Source organism: Polistes fuscatus, unplaced genomic scaffold (genome assembly GCF_010416935.1).
Source record: "Polistes fuscatus isolate 324 unplaced genomic scaffold, CU_Pfus_HIC Scaffold3, whole genome shotgun sequence".
Classification (NCBI taxonomy): domain Eukaryota; kingdom Metazoa; phylum Arthropoda; class Insecta; order Hymenoptera; family Vespidae; genus Polistes; species Polistes fuscatus.
The window spans coordinates 13,878,366-13,901,087 of NW_025113107.1; the positions used below are offsets into that span (position 1 = coordinate 13,878,366).

Genomic DNA, 22,722 nt, shown 5'->3' on the forward strand with positions numbered 1-22,722 from the left:
CTCTCTCTTTCTTGTGAATTACGTTTTAATTAAACCAAGAAAGAAAAAACTTCTTGAATTTTAATGGAAATTAAAAAAGAAGAAGAAGAGCAGAACGTGATTGGGTGACTGTTGGAAATATTTTCGAAGAAATAATTATCCTAGTTCCTTCAAAAGTGTACCTCGACCTTAATTGCAAAGTCCTGGCAACGATCCTTAGACAAAGAAAAAAAAAATAGTTCAAAAGTATAGATAACTATGTAGTACATAAAATGTTACCTATGTGTATGCACATAAGATCGAAAAGGACGATGGTAACTAGAACTAGGACGAAGTAAGAAATTGTTGATAAGAATTTGAAAGGAAAGAAAAAAGGATAAAAAAAAAGAAAAAGAAAATTCGCCGAGATAGAAGAAGGATTGGAAACTTTTTCGTTTTGTCTCCGAATGTTTCGTTCGAAGGAACAAACCTTCCTTTTTATCTTTTCCTCTTCGGTAAATTTTTGTTCCTTATCTCTTTCTCTCAAACCGGAAGTATGTCATCGTGCAAATAAACCACGAGAACAGTTCGCGAAAGTACGAGACGTGGATTTAACCGAGTTTCCTGTTCCTTCGATATATATAATGACGTAATAAATATTAAAATATAAAAATTATAGAAAAATTATATGACAAAAAAATATAAAAATTAAAAATCAAAATTTTATTATTATATTTATTAAATTTATTATATTAAATTTATTAAATTTATTTATATATATTATTATATTTATTATATTTATTAAAAATTAAAATTATATGAAAAAAAATATAAAAATTAAAAATCAAAATTTTATTATTATATTATTAAATTTATTATTAAATTATTAAATTATATATATATTATTATTTATTATATTTATTAAAAATTAAAATTATATGAAAGAAAATATAAAAATTAAAAATCAAAATTTTATTATTATATTTATTAAATTTATTATATTAAATTTATTAAATTTATTTATATATATATATATATTATTATATTTATTATATTTATTAAAAATTAAAATTATATGAAAGAAAATATAAAAATTAAAAATCAAAATTTTATTATTATATTTATTAAATTTATTATATTAAATTTATTAAATTTATTTATATATATATATATTATTATATTTATTATATTTATTAAAAATTAAAATTATATGAAAGAAAATATAAAAATTAAAAATCAAAATTTCGAACTTTTCTCTCTCTCTTTCGTCGAAGAATAATTGTTTATAATTTTCATTTATATATCTGAAATAAATGTGAGAAAAAATTTGGTCTCGTTCATCGTGTTAAAAAGTTCGCATTGACTTTGCGCTTGAACTTGAACGAAATGGGCTAACGACGATCAATACGAGAGCTTTCGGCGCTTGCGAGCCGAAGCAAAAGCTCCTCCGGTTGAGCAACTACGACGACGATGCCCGGATAGTAACCAATCTAAAAGGCTCCAACGAGACGAACCACGCCGATTGTTTATTATCATAGAAATATCTAAGAGAAGACGACGCGAGTCTAGACGATTCGATTTTTCTATTATTATTATTATTTTTATTATTATTATTCTTTTTTCTATTTAACGTTATACGCACAAGTATGCATTTTTCTTGTTTTTATTTCACAATTAGATTCGAAACCTCGAACAATTTCCACATTTTTTACTTAGATTTGTCAATAAATTGGTGTCCGAATGTTCAATTAAAAAATTGAAAAAAAAAATACCAATTCATTTTAACTTAATTATTAATGTGAAATAAAAGTTCGTGTGTTTTTTTTTTAATTAATATTTCCCCAAATAAATTCCCTCTAACGATCAAATAAATTCTATTTAAATAAAAATTAATAATTATTTAATTAAATATAAATTACTAAAAATGTAAAAAAGGAATTATTATCGAATTTAAATGCGAAGCAAACGATAAATGTCAACATTATTGAAGATGGATCGAAAAGTTTCGAGCTTCTGCAAACGTTCTTATATTTCATCTCCATTTTAGATGTGGCGCTTTAAAAAAAAAAAGAAAAAACTGAAATGGTATAATTCTTTTCAATTATCGACACCAACATGGGAAGATTCGCGATACAGTCAAATACATTATTTCTTTTAAACGATCGTCTCCGTTTTTAGCGCTAGTTAGCACTCGTACGCACTTATTATGTTAGAGAGTACATTTTCGATACCGGTTATTATTTCTCTCTTATATTTTTTTATCTTCTTTTTTTTTTCTTTTTCAGTCGACAAAACACACATCGACGAGATATTACGCACATCGTATCCGATGTTTTGCACGTCCCACGCACTCGTTTCTTGGAACGAAATTTCGGATACTGGCTGACTGACTGACTGACTGAGTTTCCCTTAAGAAAACAAGAAAAAGAAACAAAGAAGGAAGGGAGAGAGAGAAATAAGGGAAATAAATGTTATCTTTGAGTGACACCTTCGGGTCTTTCGTCCTAGAAAGGTAGAAAAAGAAGTGGAGGGTTCCAAATCGATCTCCGAATTATTTCAGGTCAAGGGACACACCCAATCAAATTTCGTATCTTACATTTGATCTAAAAGTGACGAAAAAGATAAAACATATTTATTGTAAAATAATATTTGTTACATTGTAAATAATCTCGTTAATGTTCGTAACAATTAATTGTACAATTAACAATTTGTAATTAATTCTATTTAAACGAGAAAAAAAAAGAAAAAAGATAAAAATCTCAGTAATATCGTCGGAAATGATTAAACAAACTATCCCATAACCGGTGTTTAATTTATAAAAGTAGAATTTCTTCGAACGTAATAAGTAACAAACTAAAATCCCCATTGGATGATTCATTTATTTTCAAGAAATAAATCTTGGGAAAAAAGAGCATTCCTGTGTCACCGTGTTTTACGTCGATTTACGATCGTAAAGATAACGTAAAGTCCGAACAAGGTCGTCAAATTTTTTTAATAGATTATTATTATCGAACAACATTCATAGAACATGATTCCAGATTGACGAAGTGATTGATTACGTATCCTTTTACCTTTACCGTCTCCTTGACGATTATTTTACATCGAATTTTACTTTTGTTATTTGTTCTATTTAAAATTGGACTTTGATTTTTTGAAATGAAAAAAATAGAACTGTGTATAAAAAATAATGATGATTATAATTCTCGGTTATCTCGGTGTGTGTCAAGTTCAGTATCGTTGGATGGCATTATAGAAAGAAGATGATCACGATGAATCGTGGCTAAGTAGAATAATACCTATTGTTTCTAATTGCACTCTCGAGAGATGATAAAACGATTTATTACGAGATAATATTATAAATAGATGATGTCCAATAGGTATTCCACGAACAGTTCCACGCTTTATCTTTATACACTTTTTCTATTTTTTTTTTATATTTTTTTTGTTTAACGTCAGGACGTTTTTTTCTATTTTTTTTTTTTCTTTTGTTATTGAAACTTATCGCGAGATTAGAAATTGATTTAAGAGATATCACAATTTTGTTATCTTTTAATCTAGGATGATCTAGGTTTATTATATTAATAAATGATTTTTATCATTTTATGAATAATTTATAAATATATCAAATTTAATATTTTAAATATATATTATTTTATTTGTTTATTTTCATTGGAAATTATACTGCTCCAACGCACGATAGAAAATTTGAGTAAAGTTTACGATTATTTTCTTAGATTTTTCTAATTGTTTTTTGTTGAACAGTTTTACGCGAATAAGAGAGAAATTAATTACTTTGATTATTTTATTATTATTGTTACGTTACGACAATAGTTTTATCTAATCTCATCTAAAAAAAAAAAAAAATGAAATTAAAAATCATTAATCGTTTCTTTTTTATCTAATCGATTTAAAGATATATATATATATATTCTATTATTTACTTTAATATCGTAATCTCAGATATTTTTTGATTTATCGATTAAACCAAATGAACGTTTAATATTAATTTTCGTTTTAAAGATACCCGCACGATTTCTAATTAATAATCGTAAATCGTCGTAAATAATAATCTTCTATGATACTTCCTTTAAAATAAATTTCAATGAACATCGTTGATATTGCTTGTACACGTAACTCTTCATACGAAGTTTAATCTGTGATTCACCGCAACTGTGTTGTGGTCCAACCAATTGGGACGATCTCCGCGTAATAAAACGAAATTTGTTGATCACGTTGATGCCACACAAACGGTGAACTTAATCGATTGTATTGCTCCCTCGAGAAACGCGCTACAAATTCTCCCCAAATTCACTTCAAATCTCTCAAAACATCGTTCAATAAATTTGACTTCAAAGAAAAAAATCGTTCGATCCGCGAATCTGATTTTTGTTTTTTAAATTACGATGCTCATTATACAGATTATTATTTTTTTTCAAATGAATTTCGTTTTAATATTTGAATTGGTTAAATTATTTATAAGAAAATTATTTCCTTATTTTAATTAAAATTTCTTTATTTTAATTTCAATTAAAATTAAAATTTAATAAATTATTTTCCTTATTTAAATTAAGAAAATAAAACTATTAAAATACGTGTCTCATGAAATTAGGACGGGTTAGAAATTCTTTTTGAATGTTATTTCCTTATTTTACATTTTTTTGTAAATAAATACGTGCAAAAGTTTCGATGCAATTTCAGCAATTAAATTCGATATTTTTCTTAGGATTATTATCAAAAATAATCGTAAAATTATACTAAAATATCAAGACAGGGTATTTTCACGATAAACGCAAACCGATATTTCTCAAGAGAGTTATCCAAAAAAAAAAACTATGCGAAAAGTTCAGTCACGTCGAGTTTAGATTTCTCTTTCTCTCTCTCTCACTCTTTAGATGTAACTCTCAACCGAGTTGTACTCGACTCTAGACACCAAGTACCATATGAGATACTTATGTTCTCCTACGTTGTTGCATAGATACGACGCAAGAAGAAAAAAAAAAGAAAAAAAAAATCAAGAAAAGTGAAGAAAAATAAAGGAAAGAGAAATCGTTTGGATGGGTGTTGACGAACGACCAAGTTGATGTTGCACTTACGAAATAACGTGACCAGCATATATAAAATATAAAATACTATTCATGTTTTCAAACTAAACGCTATGCAACTTTTCCAATAATTAAACTCTCGAGAGTATATATTTTTTTACTTAGATTTTTTTCTTCAAATCCCATTAAGTATTATTAGAAAGCTACTAAATAAACGCGAACAAACTAGCCGATCAAATATAATAATTATATTATCCGAAGAATATTTACCCTTTTGAATATTAAACAAGAAAATAAATTACGTGCCTCTCTTAACAGTTGGATAGATAATTGCTAAGATAATATTAACAACAAAATAAATATTTCTGATAATAACTTATCAGACCTATATAATCAGTCGTATGCACAATTCTGCGTAAACAAAAATGAAAAAAAAAGAGAAAAATTATTAAAAAGATTATAATTAATTTTTAAAATAAAAAAATTTGGTATTCATCGTAGGATTTTAGATCAACCCTTTACGATATAAAACACGTTGGTAGTAGTAATGGTGCTCGTGACAGGGTGCTATTAAAGCAACCCAAAGATAAGGGTGAAAAGATTGAAAAAGAGGGATGAAAAAGTAGAAGTAAAAGAAGAAAAGAAGAAAAAGGAGAAGATGTTGGAATGATGTCGAGGGATAGAACTATTCGCGATTGGTTCAAATGTATATGTTTCTCAAACCCTTTCCCCTCTAATCCCTCACCCTTCTTGTCCTCCTCCCAGTGGTGTTTCACTGATGCATCGCTCGAGTGCAATCGCAATTGCGGTTGCAACCAGAGAAACACCACCATGGTAGGGTGTCTTTTTCTTTTTTCATTTTTTTTTTCATCTTCTTCTTCTTCTTCTTCTTCTTCTTTTCATTACCCTCTCCTACCCAGCCCCTTTTTCTTTCTTACTTGCAATCTTTTCCTATTCACGATTCTTCACGCGTATAAACAGCGAACGTTATGTACATAAATCCTATGCCTACGTTCAAAATAAAACGTAGAAATAAGTGACGAGTAGTGTCTTCTTGAACACGATTATCTAACTCGTAACCCACATCGTAAATTGTCTCCTCGATCCTTCATAAAATAGTAGAAATAAAATAGTAGAAATTGAAGTTAGATCGATCGGAAGTAACGTTGATAAATAAGAAACATGAAAATTGAATACGCGCCACAATCCCAATTTATTTATTTATTTATTTTTATTTTAATTATACCGCGAAGAAATAATGACAGATATTATTAATTCGTTCGAATAGAAAATCTTACGATAATAATAATAAATAAATCAAAGGTAAATTCGATAAAAATTTATTCGCGTTTTTATTTTATTCCCAGGACGAAGAAGAAAGATAGTTATGAAAATTGACGAGGGGAAATAAAAGAATATTTTGTAGATTCTTGAAAATCCACGAAAGATTTTCATGAATAAAAGAACAAGAAAATCTTATATACACGAAAGAAAGGTAAAAGGAAGGAAAAAGTAAAAAAATGAGAGATAACGCGTTTTGGTAGACGAGAAACCCCCGTAGTAGTGGAGAAAATTTCTGCTTCGTGAAATGTCGCGCTTATTTGGCCTCTCACTCTACACACAAACACACACACAAACACACACAGACACAGAATTGAAATCTCTGTAACGTAAATCTCGGTTGTAGGCACCCTTTTTTCTTCTCTCCCACCCTTAACTTAACACACATACACACACACACACATACACAGATACGTTACACACAAGTATCCCTAGATCTCCCCACGGTTGTAGGGAATTTTTTTCAAAGCTGGTTGGTTAACGACTATGTCGTGCTAGCCGCTGGCCAACTAAACGTCCGATATTTTCGATACGATTGTTTTAGATTTTCTTCGACCTTCTAACATGTTCACGATAAAAAGAGAAAGAGTAAGAGAATGGGGTGAAGTGGGGTGGGGTGGGGGAGGGAGATGAAGTCGTTCTTAGATTTTTTTGTATACTCGTTTATGGACACCCATGACGAGAAAACTAACCAACAACGAGTATCGTAAAAATCAACCAGGACGTATAAATAAAATCTTACGCTTACGATTAGTATGATAGTATCGATAAAAGAAAATTTATTGCAAATTAATAGATCGTAAATCATTGAACTCGATCTACGAATCGATAACATTTAAAACGAATAATAAATTCCAATATACAAATGTGTTAGTAACTATAACTATTTAAATGATTATTATCGTTACTAAGAGAATTATTTTCGTTGAACAAATTTTGATTTAATGATTAAAACGAGGAGAAGGAAAAAGGGATGAAAATTGGGCAAATCGCGTGGAACGACGAAAAGTCGAGACTCCTTTAACTGAACTATTAAAGAAAGAAAGTATCGTGAGAATGGTTGCATGACTGAGTTGGTAGGACAAAAGGGAGTGAAATACTCGTTAACGGATACTGAGTAGGAAAAGGGTTGTTGTTTAAAAACAGCCATTCTTCCCTTTCTCTCTACACTTCACTCATCTCCCGTTTTGCCATTCAACGTTAAAAAGAAACACGTTCTATCTCTTTCTTTCATTCTTTCTTTCGTATACCCCGATCTCGAGATATTAATGGCGAACTGCATTGCAACGCCATAAATATAACTCCGATACGCTTGTAAGGGCAAGAGTTATTTTCGCAGTCGAGAATACAGACGTCCTTTTTACCGAAAAAAAAAAGAAAAAAAAAAGAGAAAAAAAGGAACAAAACGAACAAACAAAAAATAATCAAAAGTAAACAAAGAAGCATTGCAGTATAAAAAAGCATATAAAAAGTAAAATCGATTTTATAGTTGGTCGTATTTCTCCTCTTTATGAGGGGTACTTTGTTCCGTTCCCATGTGTAACACACACACAGAGTTAGTTTTGACGAAAAACGCGTGATAATATCAATATGATTTATATAGAAATACTCTTTCGAAAATTTGCATCGCGTCCTCGCTTTTACGATAATGCGTCTATACGCCGTTTTATATTTCGTACTTATTGAGAAAAAATAAAAATAAATAATACATATTTCGATACTCCGTAATGCATATTGGGTTGTTATAATGAAACAAATAAAATATATATAAACAAAAAATGTTAAATAATAATAAAAAGAAAAATTAGCAAGAATATACTATTACAATCTAAATAATTAAAATAGAAAATAAATTGATTCGGTTGTCTTTGTACTTTATCCATTATTAGATAATTATTTATTATTATCCATATTAGATAATTACCGGAACGTATAGTTAGAGATCATGCATTAGTATATAGTAAAGCATTTATATTTCGTACTTATTGAAAAAATAAAAAAAAAGAATACATCTTTACATTACATATTGTGTTGTTATAATGAAAAAAAATAAAATACAGTAAAACCTCTTTTTGTGCGGTGGATAGGGACCGCATAAAAGAAATCGTACAAAAAAATATTCGGTAATTTTATAAATACTTACATATTATAAACAACTTTGTACGATATATGTATATATAATAAAAAAATGTTAAATAATAAAAAAAAAATTAGCAAGAATATACTATTACAATCTAAATAATTGAAATAGGAAATAATTTGATTCGATTGTCTTTGTACTGTATCCAATTAGATAATTACCGGATAGATCATGCATTAGTATATAGCAAAGCGATCGTTATGAATTGAAAAACAGGAAAAAAACAAACAAATTATTTACCATCTCGTCGAGACTCTTGAGATCGTTGGTAACAATCTGTGGTTGCGGACCGTAAATGAGACAAGGTTCTTCCTGATGCATGTCGGAGTATTCGTCGTCGCTGTCCTCGTTCGAATGACCATTAGTTTGGGTACCATTGGCAGCTTTGTTCTCAGCAGCGATTTCTCGATCGATTTGTCTTTCCATTTGAACCAACATAGGTGCCAACATGCCGAATTTTGCTCCGCGTCTCGCTACTTCCAGCATGCACAATATAACGTGTCTCTCGTTTTTACGCATTATCAGATCATCCGTTTCGAATAGCAAACACTCGATGATACCAAGACTGTTTCGGCACCAACCGATAAAATTCGACACGTTGTCCCGTGCAAAGAATGTTCCCGCTTTTGCATTTGGCAAAAAGGCCACGTCGCTCAATTGGGACATCGGCAACGCCAATGACGATGTTATGGAACGCGTCATACTAATTTTTCTCGCTTGTCGTCGTGCCACGTATTCCGCTGCGGATTTTCGCACGTTGTTTGCGTGCTGTAACAATAATAATAATAACAAATATATTATACATTTTTAATATTTTCATAATCGTTCAATTTTAACCCTTTGCACTCGAGCGGCGCCGATACGGCGCCCGGCTCACACATTTCAACTCTCAACTCAACCAAAGTTTGTTTTTTTCGAACATATAAATGAATAAACTGATGATATTTTATTATTTCTATACGCTTGTTTGTTTAGAAATGTTTTTAAAGTACCTGTAAAATGTCTACTTAATTTTGCCGAAATCGTCTCGAGTTGCCGAAAAAGGCCTCGAGTGCAAAGGGTTAAATAGGATTGATTCATTATTTCGATTAATTCATTTCGAAGATTATTTCAGAGTCAATTATAATTCTCGAACGACGAGATTCATCGCGAGATTTTTTCCTTTTCGTAATATCGCCCTAAAATAAAAATAAAAAAAAAATATAAAAACAGTCCTTCGCCACGTGAAATCGGCTTTCAAACGTTCGGAGGGGTGAGAGGGGGGGGTGTGTGTGTTGAAAAACGGAGGTACGACGCGAAATTAATTCGCGTCCAACCGAGATAATGGGATTCCAACGCGTTTTATTGACATTTGGGTGAGATACGTCGCCAACGTGGGAAAAAAAAAACGGGAGAAAAAAAGCAAGCGTTTAAGGATGACGCCACGCGTGACAAATAACGACGAGAAAGAAAATAATAAGAAATAAATACAAATAATAAACGGCAAGTTCTCGGAAATTGTTTTTGCTATCAATCTACTAGACGAATGGACACTTACGCGAAAGATGAAAAATATTACGCGAAAGATGAAAAATATTACGCGAACAACACTATTGTTGGGTACAAAAAACAAAAATTTGAAGAAACTTTTGATTCGTTCTGTATTATAAAAACAAAACAAAAATAAATACAAATATTAAACGCAAGTTATCGGAAATTGTTTTTGCTATCAATCTATTAGACGAGCGAAGAAAAATATTACGCAAAAATTGAATAAACTTTTGATTCGTTTTCTATCATAAAACAAACAAACGAACAAAGAAAAAAGCAAAAAAAAAAAAGAAACAAATCAAATGATCGAGAAGAACGTATTAGAAATTTCTATTTGAAAATGGTTCATTTATTATCGAGAATTATAAGAGGATGTTTTTTTCTTTTTCTTTTTATACTCGTAAAAGTTTCGAATAGCAAGGCAAGCTTGACAAGGGAGAAATGAAAAGCAGTTATTAGGCGTGACGCGAGATTATGCGACGAGGTGCAGCAGCACCAACCAGAAGATTGGTGGGTTGGGGTATAATTTAAACCGCTAGAAAATAAGACCGCTCTTGTTGATTATCGTTTATCGCACAGTGTTGTTGCATTTAACTACTCGGGACTTGAGTTCCTCTCCTCATTCTTCATACGCGTAATAATAAAATTTACGCGATTCGCGACGGGCCGCAACGAATGCATTTAATACGAGCGTTAATAAGCGGATCGGCCGTTTACGGTTCGACGTATCGTGACTAATGAAGCACGCATTTCTTCTGCACGTGGCCCGAATAAAATTATATTCAATATGTGTAACCCACATACAAGTATTACACGTGCACGCATGCATGTGCATGTATACGTGCACGAGTATACGTAAATACGCAACGTATACGCACGTATGTCGATCGCAAATAATTTATTTTATTATACAAAATCCTTTTCCTTTTTCTTTCTTTTTTTATTTCAATCATACTCGTTAATCCACAATCGTATTAAATTTTAAACAAAATACCTAACTAGTGTGTGACTAATTATGATCAGAAATAAAATATAAGTATAATAATAATAATAATAATCCGTTATATACGAATTAATTGAGAGACCAAAGTGTTTATCAGATATAATCGAAAGACAAACTTTTAAACAGGAGTCTTCGTGTTTTAAAAGTGAACGGTTTTTTTATATGTAATTCTATAAATTCAAGAGCAACAAAATAATTTACGTGTATTTAACAGTACCGTAGCAGGAAAGTTATATTAATAACGGGTGTGACGATCGAACGAGGATATCAAATATATTTTATTTGCCAATCGTAGGTTCCAATCTTACCAATTGTAATTAAAAAAATAACAACAAATTGTGTGCGAACGATAGAAAAAAAATAGAGAAAAAAAAACTCGAATATAATATAACAGAAAAGAAGGAGAGAAGAATTTTGTTTCCTCTAATTCTATTGGTGTTGCGTTAGTTTCTAAACGAGCTTGTGCGCGTAGAAAATCGTTCTAGTCGTCGGTAATTAATTATTAAAACAGTGATGTGCCTACTCAACTCGTTCCAATGTTCTTTTTACTCGCGTGTTCCGACACAACGACGACGACGACGACGACGACGAAGTTTTTTTTTTCAAAAAGAGGGAAAGGGAGGGAAAGAACTGCGGAGCAACGATCCACCGAGAGGGTTCCTCCCCCTGATCCCCCTTCTTCTCTTTCTTTCCTTCCTTCCTTCCTTCGTAAAACCTTTCACCGTGCCACGCACGCACGCACGCACGCACGCACGCACGCACGCATTGCATTCACTCGCAAACACCAAAGATTTTCTTTCTCTTTCTCTTATTTCTTTTTTTTCTTCATGCACGCGTTATGCACAAACGCAATATGCAACGAGAATCTTCGATCGATCGATCGATCGATCGTTTTCATTTTATATACTCGCAAACATAAACCTAATTAATACTTTTTATTTATATTATTATTATTATTATTATTATTAACATTATTATCGTTATTTTAATATATTAACATTCCACTACTGAAGAAAAAATACGCGTAATATATTTAATTTATTATTATTATTATTATTATTATTTCAATTAATCCTTTCAATTCTTTTTCCACCAATCACTTTAATTGTTCTTCCTATTTTGGCATACTCCATTAAAATGCTTATGGTAAAAAAAGCATCGGTTAGCCTTTCCCTCTCTCTCTCTCTCTCTCTCTCTCTCTCACTTTCGTCCTTGTCACTTTGAAACTTAATCAAAAAAGATCGAGACTAATTAATGATTCAATCGAGTACACGATCGGGCCCCTTCTCCATTCGGAAAGAAAAAAAATGAGAAAAAATTGAGAGAGAGAGAGAGAGAGAGAGAGAGATGCAATATTGAATTTTATTATCGAAGGACGAAATCTTTCGATCGTAAACCGATCCAATATCACCGATAGCACATCGGCGTGCTTTGATCTTCTCTCTTTTTGTACTCGTAACCTTTAACCCAAGGAATATTATTCACCTATGTATACCCCCATTTATTCGCGAGATGCACACGTCCAACGTCCAAACGATGATCGAAATGATGATAGATGGAAAATGATGAACCTCTGTGCCTCGATCTTTCTTCTTACGCAAATTGATTGATTCGACAACTATCCTGAACTCGATAAATCTATTCTCTACTCGCTTACTCGACGCACGATTCTTTCAGATTTTCACTTTCGAAATTCTTTTTAATTTAATTATACTCGAATCTTAAAGTCAATGAACCATTAATTACAAAATTCAATTCGTGAAATCTCGTAAATACGAATATAAACAAATTTTCTTGAAAATAGTACAAATATAATAAATTATATTTATATTTATTTTTTATTATATTATATTATTATATATATTTCATAATTTCATCGAATATGTTAGTCTTGAAAATTACATAGAAACATCGATCGGGGAATTCCCACGTTGTACACGTTCGTTCGTTCGTTCGTATTCGAAACGCACGAAACGTACTCGAAACATTTCGCAAAGGCAAACCTTATTCTCTTCTATAGGTGGGATCGGGCAAAGCCGAATATTTCAAAGATTCCAATAACATCTCGGCGCCCAGATCGAGCCAAGAATGCAAGTACGTGGGCCACCAAGGGAACGGTGACCGAATGCATATTATAGTCACAGCTCGCATGCCACTCTTAGAATCTAACATAAGCAAAGTTCAAACTGAACGCGTGTACTTACTAACTTTCCTTTCGTCATTTATTTCTCTTCGAGGAATCTATGAATTTTTAATCAGTCCCAATCGAATTTTAAATATGTACTACCTTTTTTTTATGCTAATCCAAATTTAATAACGGCGTTAAAATTTCATCAATTTTTATCCTTAAATTTATGAAATATTTATGCTAATATCTCAAAAACATTTCTAGAAATAATTCTAAATAAATATATATATATGTAGGATTCGTGAAAAAATTTGGCCGTTGAGAACTGACTGGACCGGGACTCGAACCCGGATCTTCCGCTTTTATTTCCGGACGACTGCTCTTTAACCATTGAGCTATCCAGAGCCCACCGTCCAATCTTCTCACGAACGCCTATTTAAGTTTGGCTTGGAGGTGCTCGTATCCCACATATATATCTGTGATAAAATTTTTTAACTAAAATTGTATTCATTTAACTATATTAAAAATGTATATATTATAAATTATAATAATAATTTATAAATAATAAAATTATAAATATATATATATATTAATTTTTATATATTAAAATTGAATAAATAATAATTCTATCCCTTCACATCTCTCGTGATTGTTCTCGACTAAGAAAAAGAAAAAGAAATCGAAAAAGGAAAACAAAAAAAAGAAAAAAAAGAAGTAAAAAAGAAAAATAAAAGAAAGGAAAAAGGGGTTGGAGAATCCGTAGTCACGTTTCTCTCGCACGTGTAACTCATAAGGTTTCTTAGGCCCTTATGCGCCCTGTTTTACGCACAGCCGGTTTGTCCCAACGCACACTCGTAAAAATCATATCTAACAGCATCCGGTCGTCATCGTCCTTCTTCTCCTCTTTCTCTTCGCCATACAAGCCGACCATATACCACCACCATCATCATCACTACCACCATACCATGCTATAATATGATGGTATACTTCTTCCCAACGGGATAATATAAAGATTAGAACGCACACGCCCAACGATGACTCTAAAGAAGAGTTATCTTCGCATGAAATTACCAAACGAGACGCGAACGATCAGCGTAACAGGACCATCAAACCTTCTTCTCTATCTTCTCTCAATTACAATGAATAAAACGGGACGGTAGGGGGAGAAAGAGTGAGACATTTTATTTGTCGGAAGATGAGAACGATTCCTACATCAAATATACAGGCTCGTTCAAAAGTTTTTAAATATTTTTTTCTTCTTTTTTTTTTAATATCTTCAAAAATATCGGTTGCATAAGTTTACGTCTATGTTTACGTTTCGTTTCGTTTCGTTGCATTTTTTTAATTTAATTATTAGGGTGAACCATGAGTTCGTGTATTCATTGTATTGAAACTTTTATTTTGAAACTGTACAATGGATTGTTTTTATTTTTGTTAAATTTACTTTAGAAATATTGATTTTAAAAATTAACGAAATTTTTCCTTCGTCGTAATAAAATTATTCCGAAATGTAATTATTTCTTGGGAAGAATTGTCAACGATAAAAAATATATTACTCGTCGAATATTCTTTTTATTCTAATTTACGACAGTTGTGCCTTTAAATATGTTGTAACCAAATTCTTTCAAGAAATGATTAAATTATATAACTACGAGTCGAGGAATATTCTTATTTATCAATGAAAAATTATTTTGCAAGTTTTACGTATCGTAATTTTTATTTATTTAACATTATCAAAGTTATAAATTTGATGTGACAAAAATTAATAGTGCTCTATAATCAAAGCAACAATCATTCGAATAATTCTTATCAATGAATAAAGAAAGAAAGAAAAAGTGAGAGAGAGAGAGAGAGAAGGAGATAGGAAGACGAAGATTAGATAAAATGAATCTGACATGAGAAAATGTTGATTGAACGGAAATGACCGTAAAAGTATTCGTCTTCTTATCGTACTTTTCGTTAACTTTCGACAAAAAAAAATAAAAAAATAAAAAAAGAGAAAAAAAATGCCAACCAAAAATACATATACCAAAAAAAAAAAAAAAGAGAAACAAAATGCCAACCAAAAATACATATACCAAAAAAAAAAGAAAAGAGAAAAAAAATGCCAACCAAAAATACATATACCAAAAAAAAAAAAAATAAAAATAAAAAAAATAAAAAAAAGGAAAAAAAAAGAGGAAGATAGACGACTCTCATTAAAATTCGCATCGATTTCTCTCAAATCGATTGCAATCCGATACCGAATAGAAAATCTTATAAGTTTATACGTGGAATAACAAATAACCGTTGTATTCTTTTATTCTTTTCATTGACTAAGAAAATAATCGATTGTGATTATAAAACGATCACGTAGGCAACGTGCCACGCGACGTGCTTTCAAAAAACGTGATTTAAAGGTAAGTATTATTCGCTTTGATCGTAGTAAGGAAATCTAAAAGAAAATGGAAGACCAAAAAGAGAAGAAAAGGGAAGGGAAGGAAAGGGATAAAAATATCAAATAAACACGAATGATTATTCTTTCATTATTCGTGGATTATTGTTATCTATGCGTTGTTTGAGAATCACTGGTAAGAAATGAGAAAGAGAAAGATAGAGAGAGAGTGAGAGAGAGAGAGAGAAGTGGCGCATATGTTAATATGCTTGGCAGATGAGTCGACCGGCAGCAGGATGTCACATTATGTGGCCTATGACCCCCTCAAAACGTCTCTTCCAGTTACTACACTACTACTAAAATGAGAGAAAGAGAGAGAGAGAGAGAGAGAGATAGCGAAATGATGCTCTTAATGAAAATGGTCGTTGCACATTGTACATTATAAATTGGTCCTTGTTAAAACCATTTCGTTGTATTCTATATCTCTCTCTCTCTCTCTTTCTCTCTTTCTATTTCTCTTTGTCTTTCTTTCATTATTTTCGTCACATTTTTTTCAACACATTTTTCAACACCATTATTCATACCATTCATTATTCTTTTCTCTCTCTCTCTCTTTTTCTATATACAATATTATAATTGATATTTATATTATTTTGTTGTAAATAATTTTAAATGATTATTGTAATTGTATAATCCAGATAAAAGAAATTTCGTTTGAGAGAAGATTAATTGATTTTTTTTTTTTTTTCTAACATCGTAATTTGTGTTTCAATAATTCATTATTATATTTTTTTACACGATCATTTATTTGAGCTCCTAATTTTTTTAAATTTGAAGAAAAGGAATATGTAATCTAACAAAATCTTACGAAGAATCTTTTTAACGTTGCAAAATAATTTTACTCGCGATGAAAAAAAAAAGAATAAAAAAGGAAAAGAAAAAGATCGATCAATGCCCAAATTTTATTTTTGTATCACCCTCTTATAATCTGTAAATAAAAAAAATAAAAAAAAAGTAAGAAAAAGTAAGAAAAAATTGTAAAATATATAATTGTAATAAATGTCAATTACGAATAATTGATTCGTATAAGTATAATATATCGTATAACTATTGAAAAACTGAAAAAATAAATAATCTATAAATCATTTGTCTCGAGTTGTAAATAAAAATTGAAGTAGAAGGACGTGAAAAGAGATAGGATAGGACGAAAAGTATAACATGAACGTACATTAATTACGAGTAGCACACCGCGATATCTCCTTGTCTGTCCCCTCCCCCTCCCCCCCTCCTCCTCCTCCTCCCCCTGTCCCTCCCACTCTCCCACACCCCTCCCCGATGCCATAATTGCTCTCAATTGCTTAATGGTCGCTTAACGTCGATTACTTGCTCTCCGATACCCGTATGAAAAACGGAGACAGAAATACGGAAGAAAAGAAACGTAAAATAAAAATAAAAATAAAAATAAAAAGAGAGTAAATAAAAGTTAGCTAGCTTTCGTCCGACTGAATTATCGTTCCTTTATCTCGAGCGTGAGGTAAATTAATAGCTAACGAATTCCAGAACGACATAAAGCGATAGCAAAAGCGTTTCCTAGTCACAACCATAAGCTGTAAGCCAACATAGAAATTGAATTATATCCGAGGATCGGATAAGAAAAGAAAAAAAAAATAAAAACGAAAGAAAATTATACTACAGAGTATAGTGGACACTTATTGATCGCGATTATTGCATTATCTTGATTCTTTTATTCTATTATCTATGACTATTAATCATTCTCACCTTTTGAAATTGTCCTCTCGTTTTATAAATAAATCATTTTTTTCTATTGTAAATATTAAAAATATTATATAATATCAGAGAGATAGAATATAAACTGATCTTGTGTCACAAAATGAAATCTTAGTGCACGTGAAATATATCGATTTAATATAAATTATGTTAGGGATATATCTGATCGTTGTAATAGATAAATTAATTCTACTTGAAATAAAAAAAAATATTTGTAAATTAAATCAAAATGATCATTCGTATAATTGTTCCTTTTTTTCATACTTTTTTAGTTTTTAGGAAAATTAATTTGTGCTAAAACAATATATCGATTTAATATAAATTATGTTAGGGATATATCTGATCGTTGATGGATAAATTAATTCTACTTGAAATAAAAAAAAAAATTTGTAAATTAAATCAAAATGATCATTCGTATAATTGTTCCTTTTTTTCATACTTTTTTAGTTTTTAGGAAAATTAATTTGTGCTAAAACAATATATCGATTTAATATAAATTATGTTAGGGATATATCTGATCGTTGTGATGGATAAATTAATTCTACTTGAAATAAAAAAAAAATGTGTAAATTAAATCAAAATGATCATTCGTATAATTGTTCCTTTTTTATTTTCATACTTTTTTTTTTTAGGAAAATTAATTTGTGCTAAAACAATATATCGATTTAATATAAATTATGTTAGGGATATATCTGATCGTTGTGATGGATAAATTAATTCTACTTGAAATAAAAAAAAAATGTGTAAATTAAATCAAAATGATCATTCGTATAATTGTTCCTTTTTTATTTTCATACTTTTTTAGTCTTTAGGAAAATTAATTTGTGCTAAAACAATATATCGATTTAATATAAATTATGTTAGTGATATATCTGATCGTTGTGATGGATAAATTAATTCTACTTGAAATAAAAAAAAATGTGTAAATTAAATCAAAATGATCATTCGTATAATTGTTCCTTTTTTATTTTCATACTTTTTTAGTCTTTAGGAAAATTAATTTGTGCTAAAACAATATATCGATTTAATATAAATTATGTTAGTGATATATCTGATCGTTGATGGATAAATTAATTCTACTTGAAATAAAAAAAAAATATTGTAAATTAAATCAAAATGATCATTCGTATAATTGTTCCTTTTTTCATACTTTTTTAGTCTTTAGGAAAATTAATTTGTGCTAAAACAATAATAATAATTAATATAAATTATGTTAGGGATATATCTGATCGTTGTGATGGATAAATTAATTCTACTTGAAATAAAAAAAAAATGTGTAAATTAAATCAAAATGATCATTCGTATAATTGTTCCTTTTTTATTTTCATACATTTTTAGTCTTTAGGAAAATTAATTTGTGCTAAAACAATATATCGATTTAATATAAATTATGTTAGTGATATATCTGATCGTTGATGGATAAATTAATTCTACTTGAAATAAAAAAAAAATATTGTAAATTAAATCAAAATGATCATTCGTATAATTGTTCCTTTTTATTTTCATACTTTTTTAGTCTTTAGAAAAATTAATTTGTGCTAAAACAATATATCGATTTAATATAAATTATGTTAGTGATATATCTGATCGTTGTGATGGATAAATTAATTCTACTTGAAATAAAAAAAAAAAATGTGTAAATTAAATCAAAATGATCATTCGTATAATTGTTCCTTTTTTATTTTCATATTTTTTTAGTCTTTAGGAAAATTAATTTGCGTTAGAACAAACGGACACAATTTCTTTTTTTTCTCTCTCCCACGAGATCATTCACCTCGAACGAGAGAGAGAGAGATAGATGACACTAGAGTACTCGCATCTCTTTTTTTTCCACTAGTTTTCCTCCGAAATGCCCGGTGTACTCTTTTTGCGTGGCTAATCCGTCTCGACGGTCGTTTGAAGCCAGACTTTGTCACGTTTCACAACAATTCCCTAAGTATAACAAAGACTTTATCTTACTACTTGTTTCTCTCTCTTTCTCTCTCTTTCTCGTTTCTTTTTCATTTTTACTAAATATTTCTGCTATTAAAATGGTATAACAAATCATATGGAAAAAAGAAGATTGATCTTTAAAAATAATCAATTAATTTAATAAACAATATTTCTTTTGCATTTAAAAATATTCCGATAATAAAAAGGGAGGAAAAAATGTTTAGTGATATCTCGACAGTATTTCTGTTATCTAAATGATATAAAAAATCATTTGAAAAAAGCACGATTGATCTTTAAAAATAATCAATTAATTGAATAAACAATAAATATTCTTTTGAACAGAATGATTGATTAATGAAATATTCTTTGACAGAATGATTTGGTTGTTGGTATTAAAAAGCAATAAAAATAAATGCCCATGCCCATGCCCACCGTACCGTGGTCCCAAAAGTAGAAAACTATTTTTCGAAAGATCAGCCTGGCGCCCGCACGATATTCTCCTTCGTCTATTTTCGTCGTCTTGTTTTTCCAGTACAACCCCTACCCTTTCTAAGAAAGTACGAGAAAGAGAAAGAGGAAGAAAGAGAAAGAGAGTAAGGGGAGACAGAAATGAAAGGGAAGAAAAAAGAAAGCGGGTATATTTATAGAACGGATGGATGAAAAAAGGACCGGATGGTAGGACGGTAACGTTTAATTCGATCTTAGGGATCATCAAAATAACCGCATTCTTCGTATAGAATAGTTCGTGGTACTCGTAAAAGTACGAAATGAGGAACCTTTGGCTGATCTGAACGATAGTTTGGATCTTAGCAATAACAGAATTGACGAAAACGATTGAAATAATATCTACGACATAATGACATGAAAGAGGAGAAGGAGAAGGGAAAAGAAATCGAGAATGAAATCCGTTTATTTTCATTTCCTTCCGTAAGCAAACGAGTTCCTTGCACTGTTAACTCCGCCATGAAAGCGGTTAGAATAGTTCGAGAAATGTTATACTTCGTAAACATGTATTTCAATTATACTAATCTACACACGCACAGTTTTCTTCCATGCAAGTCAATGCAAAATCAATGATCTTTTTCCTTCTACGAATTTTTCTCGAGTATCTCTCTCTCTCTCTCTCTCTTTAATTAATTTTAATTTCATTCAATTCAATTCAATTCAATTCTAAAATTTTAATTACTTTTAATTACTAAACTACATTTACTATTAACTATAAACTTAAATTTACAAAATTCAAGTAATTTTGTAAATTTTTAATTTTAATTACTTAATTTAATTACTTAATTTAACAACTTTGTAAATTTTCATTACTTTATTCAAAATTAGAATTAATTTAATAGACGCGTGGAATGGAAGGGAAAATAAAATAATATCTAATTGATCTCGAACTTAAGGCTTATCATTGTTTCAATATCTTCGAACAAATAAAATCAAATAAAATAATAAAATAAAGAGAGTGAAGATTAGATATACACAATGTTAAGTATTTTAATTTGAAATTTCTTCTCTTATTAAAGAACAAGAAGAAGAAGAAGACGATCCAGTTTACTTGGAGCATTCGTTTAGAATAATAATAAGAAGAACTTCTCGACCTCGATGGAGTCACCATAAATTCTAATTCCTTAGTGGAAAGTCTTCTTATTCGTTTAGAGAAGAAAAGTGAGAGAGAGAAGAGGAGGGGGGTAAGGGGGGAGGGGGAGATAGGTTACTTCCAAGCAAGGATGGTGACAATTGCGGTTAATTAATCGCGAAGTTACACGTACGGGTATACACCGATAGAAATTCTTTCGTGGAAGTTGCAACTGAATCTTCTAAAGATCTCTTTCCATCTATTTCTTTCTTTTTCTATTTATAAAGTAAACGGATATATCTGTAACAGGTGAAATTACCTCGCGAATCGATAAGGAATGATCAGACACTAACGTCATTGCGAGAAACTTGTGTAAGAATTTGTTTGTTTCTTTTTTAAAAAAAAGAAATAAATAAAAGTATTATTTATTTATTTAAAAAAAATGTAATGTTTACTATTACCTAGAGAAGGACTGAAAAAGTTTTGAATATAGTATGTGGTGGACTGTAATAAAATGAGAAGTTACGTGTTTTATATTTTAACAGGAGTTAATAAAGATTGCAAGGTTTACTTTTATATTACGTGCTTCTACACGATTAATTAACAATCATTTAATGTATCTATCATTATAATCTCCACTCATTCTTTCATAAAGGATCAATCATGAATTTAATCTTAATTTGAAATCTTCGATTTAATTCATTTTGATATAATTTTCATTAGAAAGTTATTTATCAATTTAAAATATATATTCGATTATCAACGAAAAAGGATCTTAACGATTACGGTTTATTCTATTATACAGATATATATATATACGATGCACATTTAGTATATTATCTTAAAACTTTCGATCAGGGTTGCACAATGCACTCATAGCTCACCTAAGAGATCTCGCGAAATCTCATTGAAACTTACCAAGAGAAATAGAAATAGAGAAAATGTAAGCAAGCTCGACCGCTCGAAATCGCCTTAGGAATCAATGTTACGGTACTACTACTACTTACTGACACTACTATCACACAACTACACGCTACACAACACCACCACCACTAACTGTAACCGATGGCAATGCATTTAAAAGATAGCGTCGAACGATTCTCATATAAGGAGTGAACATCGAGGCGCCTGGTATTTGTCATTTTCGACAGGAAACCCCAACACACACACGCACACACTCATACACATATATTTAAACACACGTGTTGAACGTATTCGTTCGTATATCGTCCTATCACGATCGACGAATAACTCAAATATTTTTTCTATCTTTTTCTATCAACGTCAACATAACCAACCCCTCCCCCACCCACCCCCTCCTCTTCACTTCTCAACACCACCACCACCACCACCAGTTTCTAATATAAAAATATCGAATTTCAAAACCATTTTCCAATCAATCGAAAATTTATGTCGAGACTGTTGGAACTCGAGTGAATAAAAATAATGAACAAACCGAACCGCGTTCGAATGAACAACGAGTATTACGTGACTTAAATTTAGGTGAGTCGTTATTTCTGATCTCGTTTAAATTCTATAATGACTTATTTTCAATGCTATAAGCGAGAAAACGAGATACGAGTGTGCGTGTTAAATTGTAGAACCTAGACACCGACTTCTTACGTATACATAAATAATGAATCTTTTATGTTTCTATTAAGATTGCATAGCAAGTTTTAAATTGATTTTCGTTAGAAACTACACGAGCTTCGATCATTTCTCATTACTCGTTAAAGTAATCTTATATTAAATGAATTTAATATTTCTGTTTTTTTCTTTTCTTTTATTTATTTATTTTTTTATTTATTTATACAGAGAACATTTCATTATCGTACGTTTGTGTTTTTGACACTAGGAAGTATATTAAATCATAGAAACTTTTTGAACAAATCTTATAACGCAGAGAGAGA

The 22,722-nt window shown here is 30.2% G+C and overlaps 1 protein-coding gene across 2 annotated transcripts in view; it reads right to left on the reverse strand.

Moving 5' to 3' along the window:
• The window catches only part of LOC122520197 (GAS2-like protein pickled eggs), an 86,693-nt gene that overhangs the window by 35,002 nt on the left and 28,969 nt on the right, over positions 1 to 22,722 (reverse strand). For both annotated transcript variants that reach the window (XM_043640234.1, XM_043640233.1), the window contains exon 3: positions 8,722 to 9,249. In XM_043640234.1, coding sequence (XP_043496169.1) covers positions 8,722 to 9,249 — 528 coding nt within the window. The remainder of the gene's footprint in view (positions 1 to 8,721; positions 9,250 to 22,722) is intronic.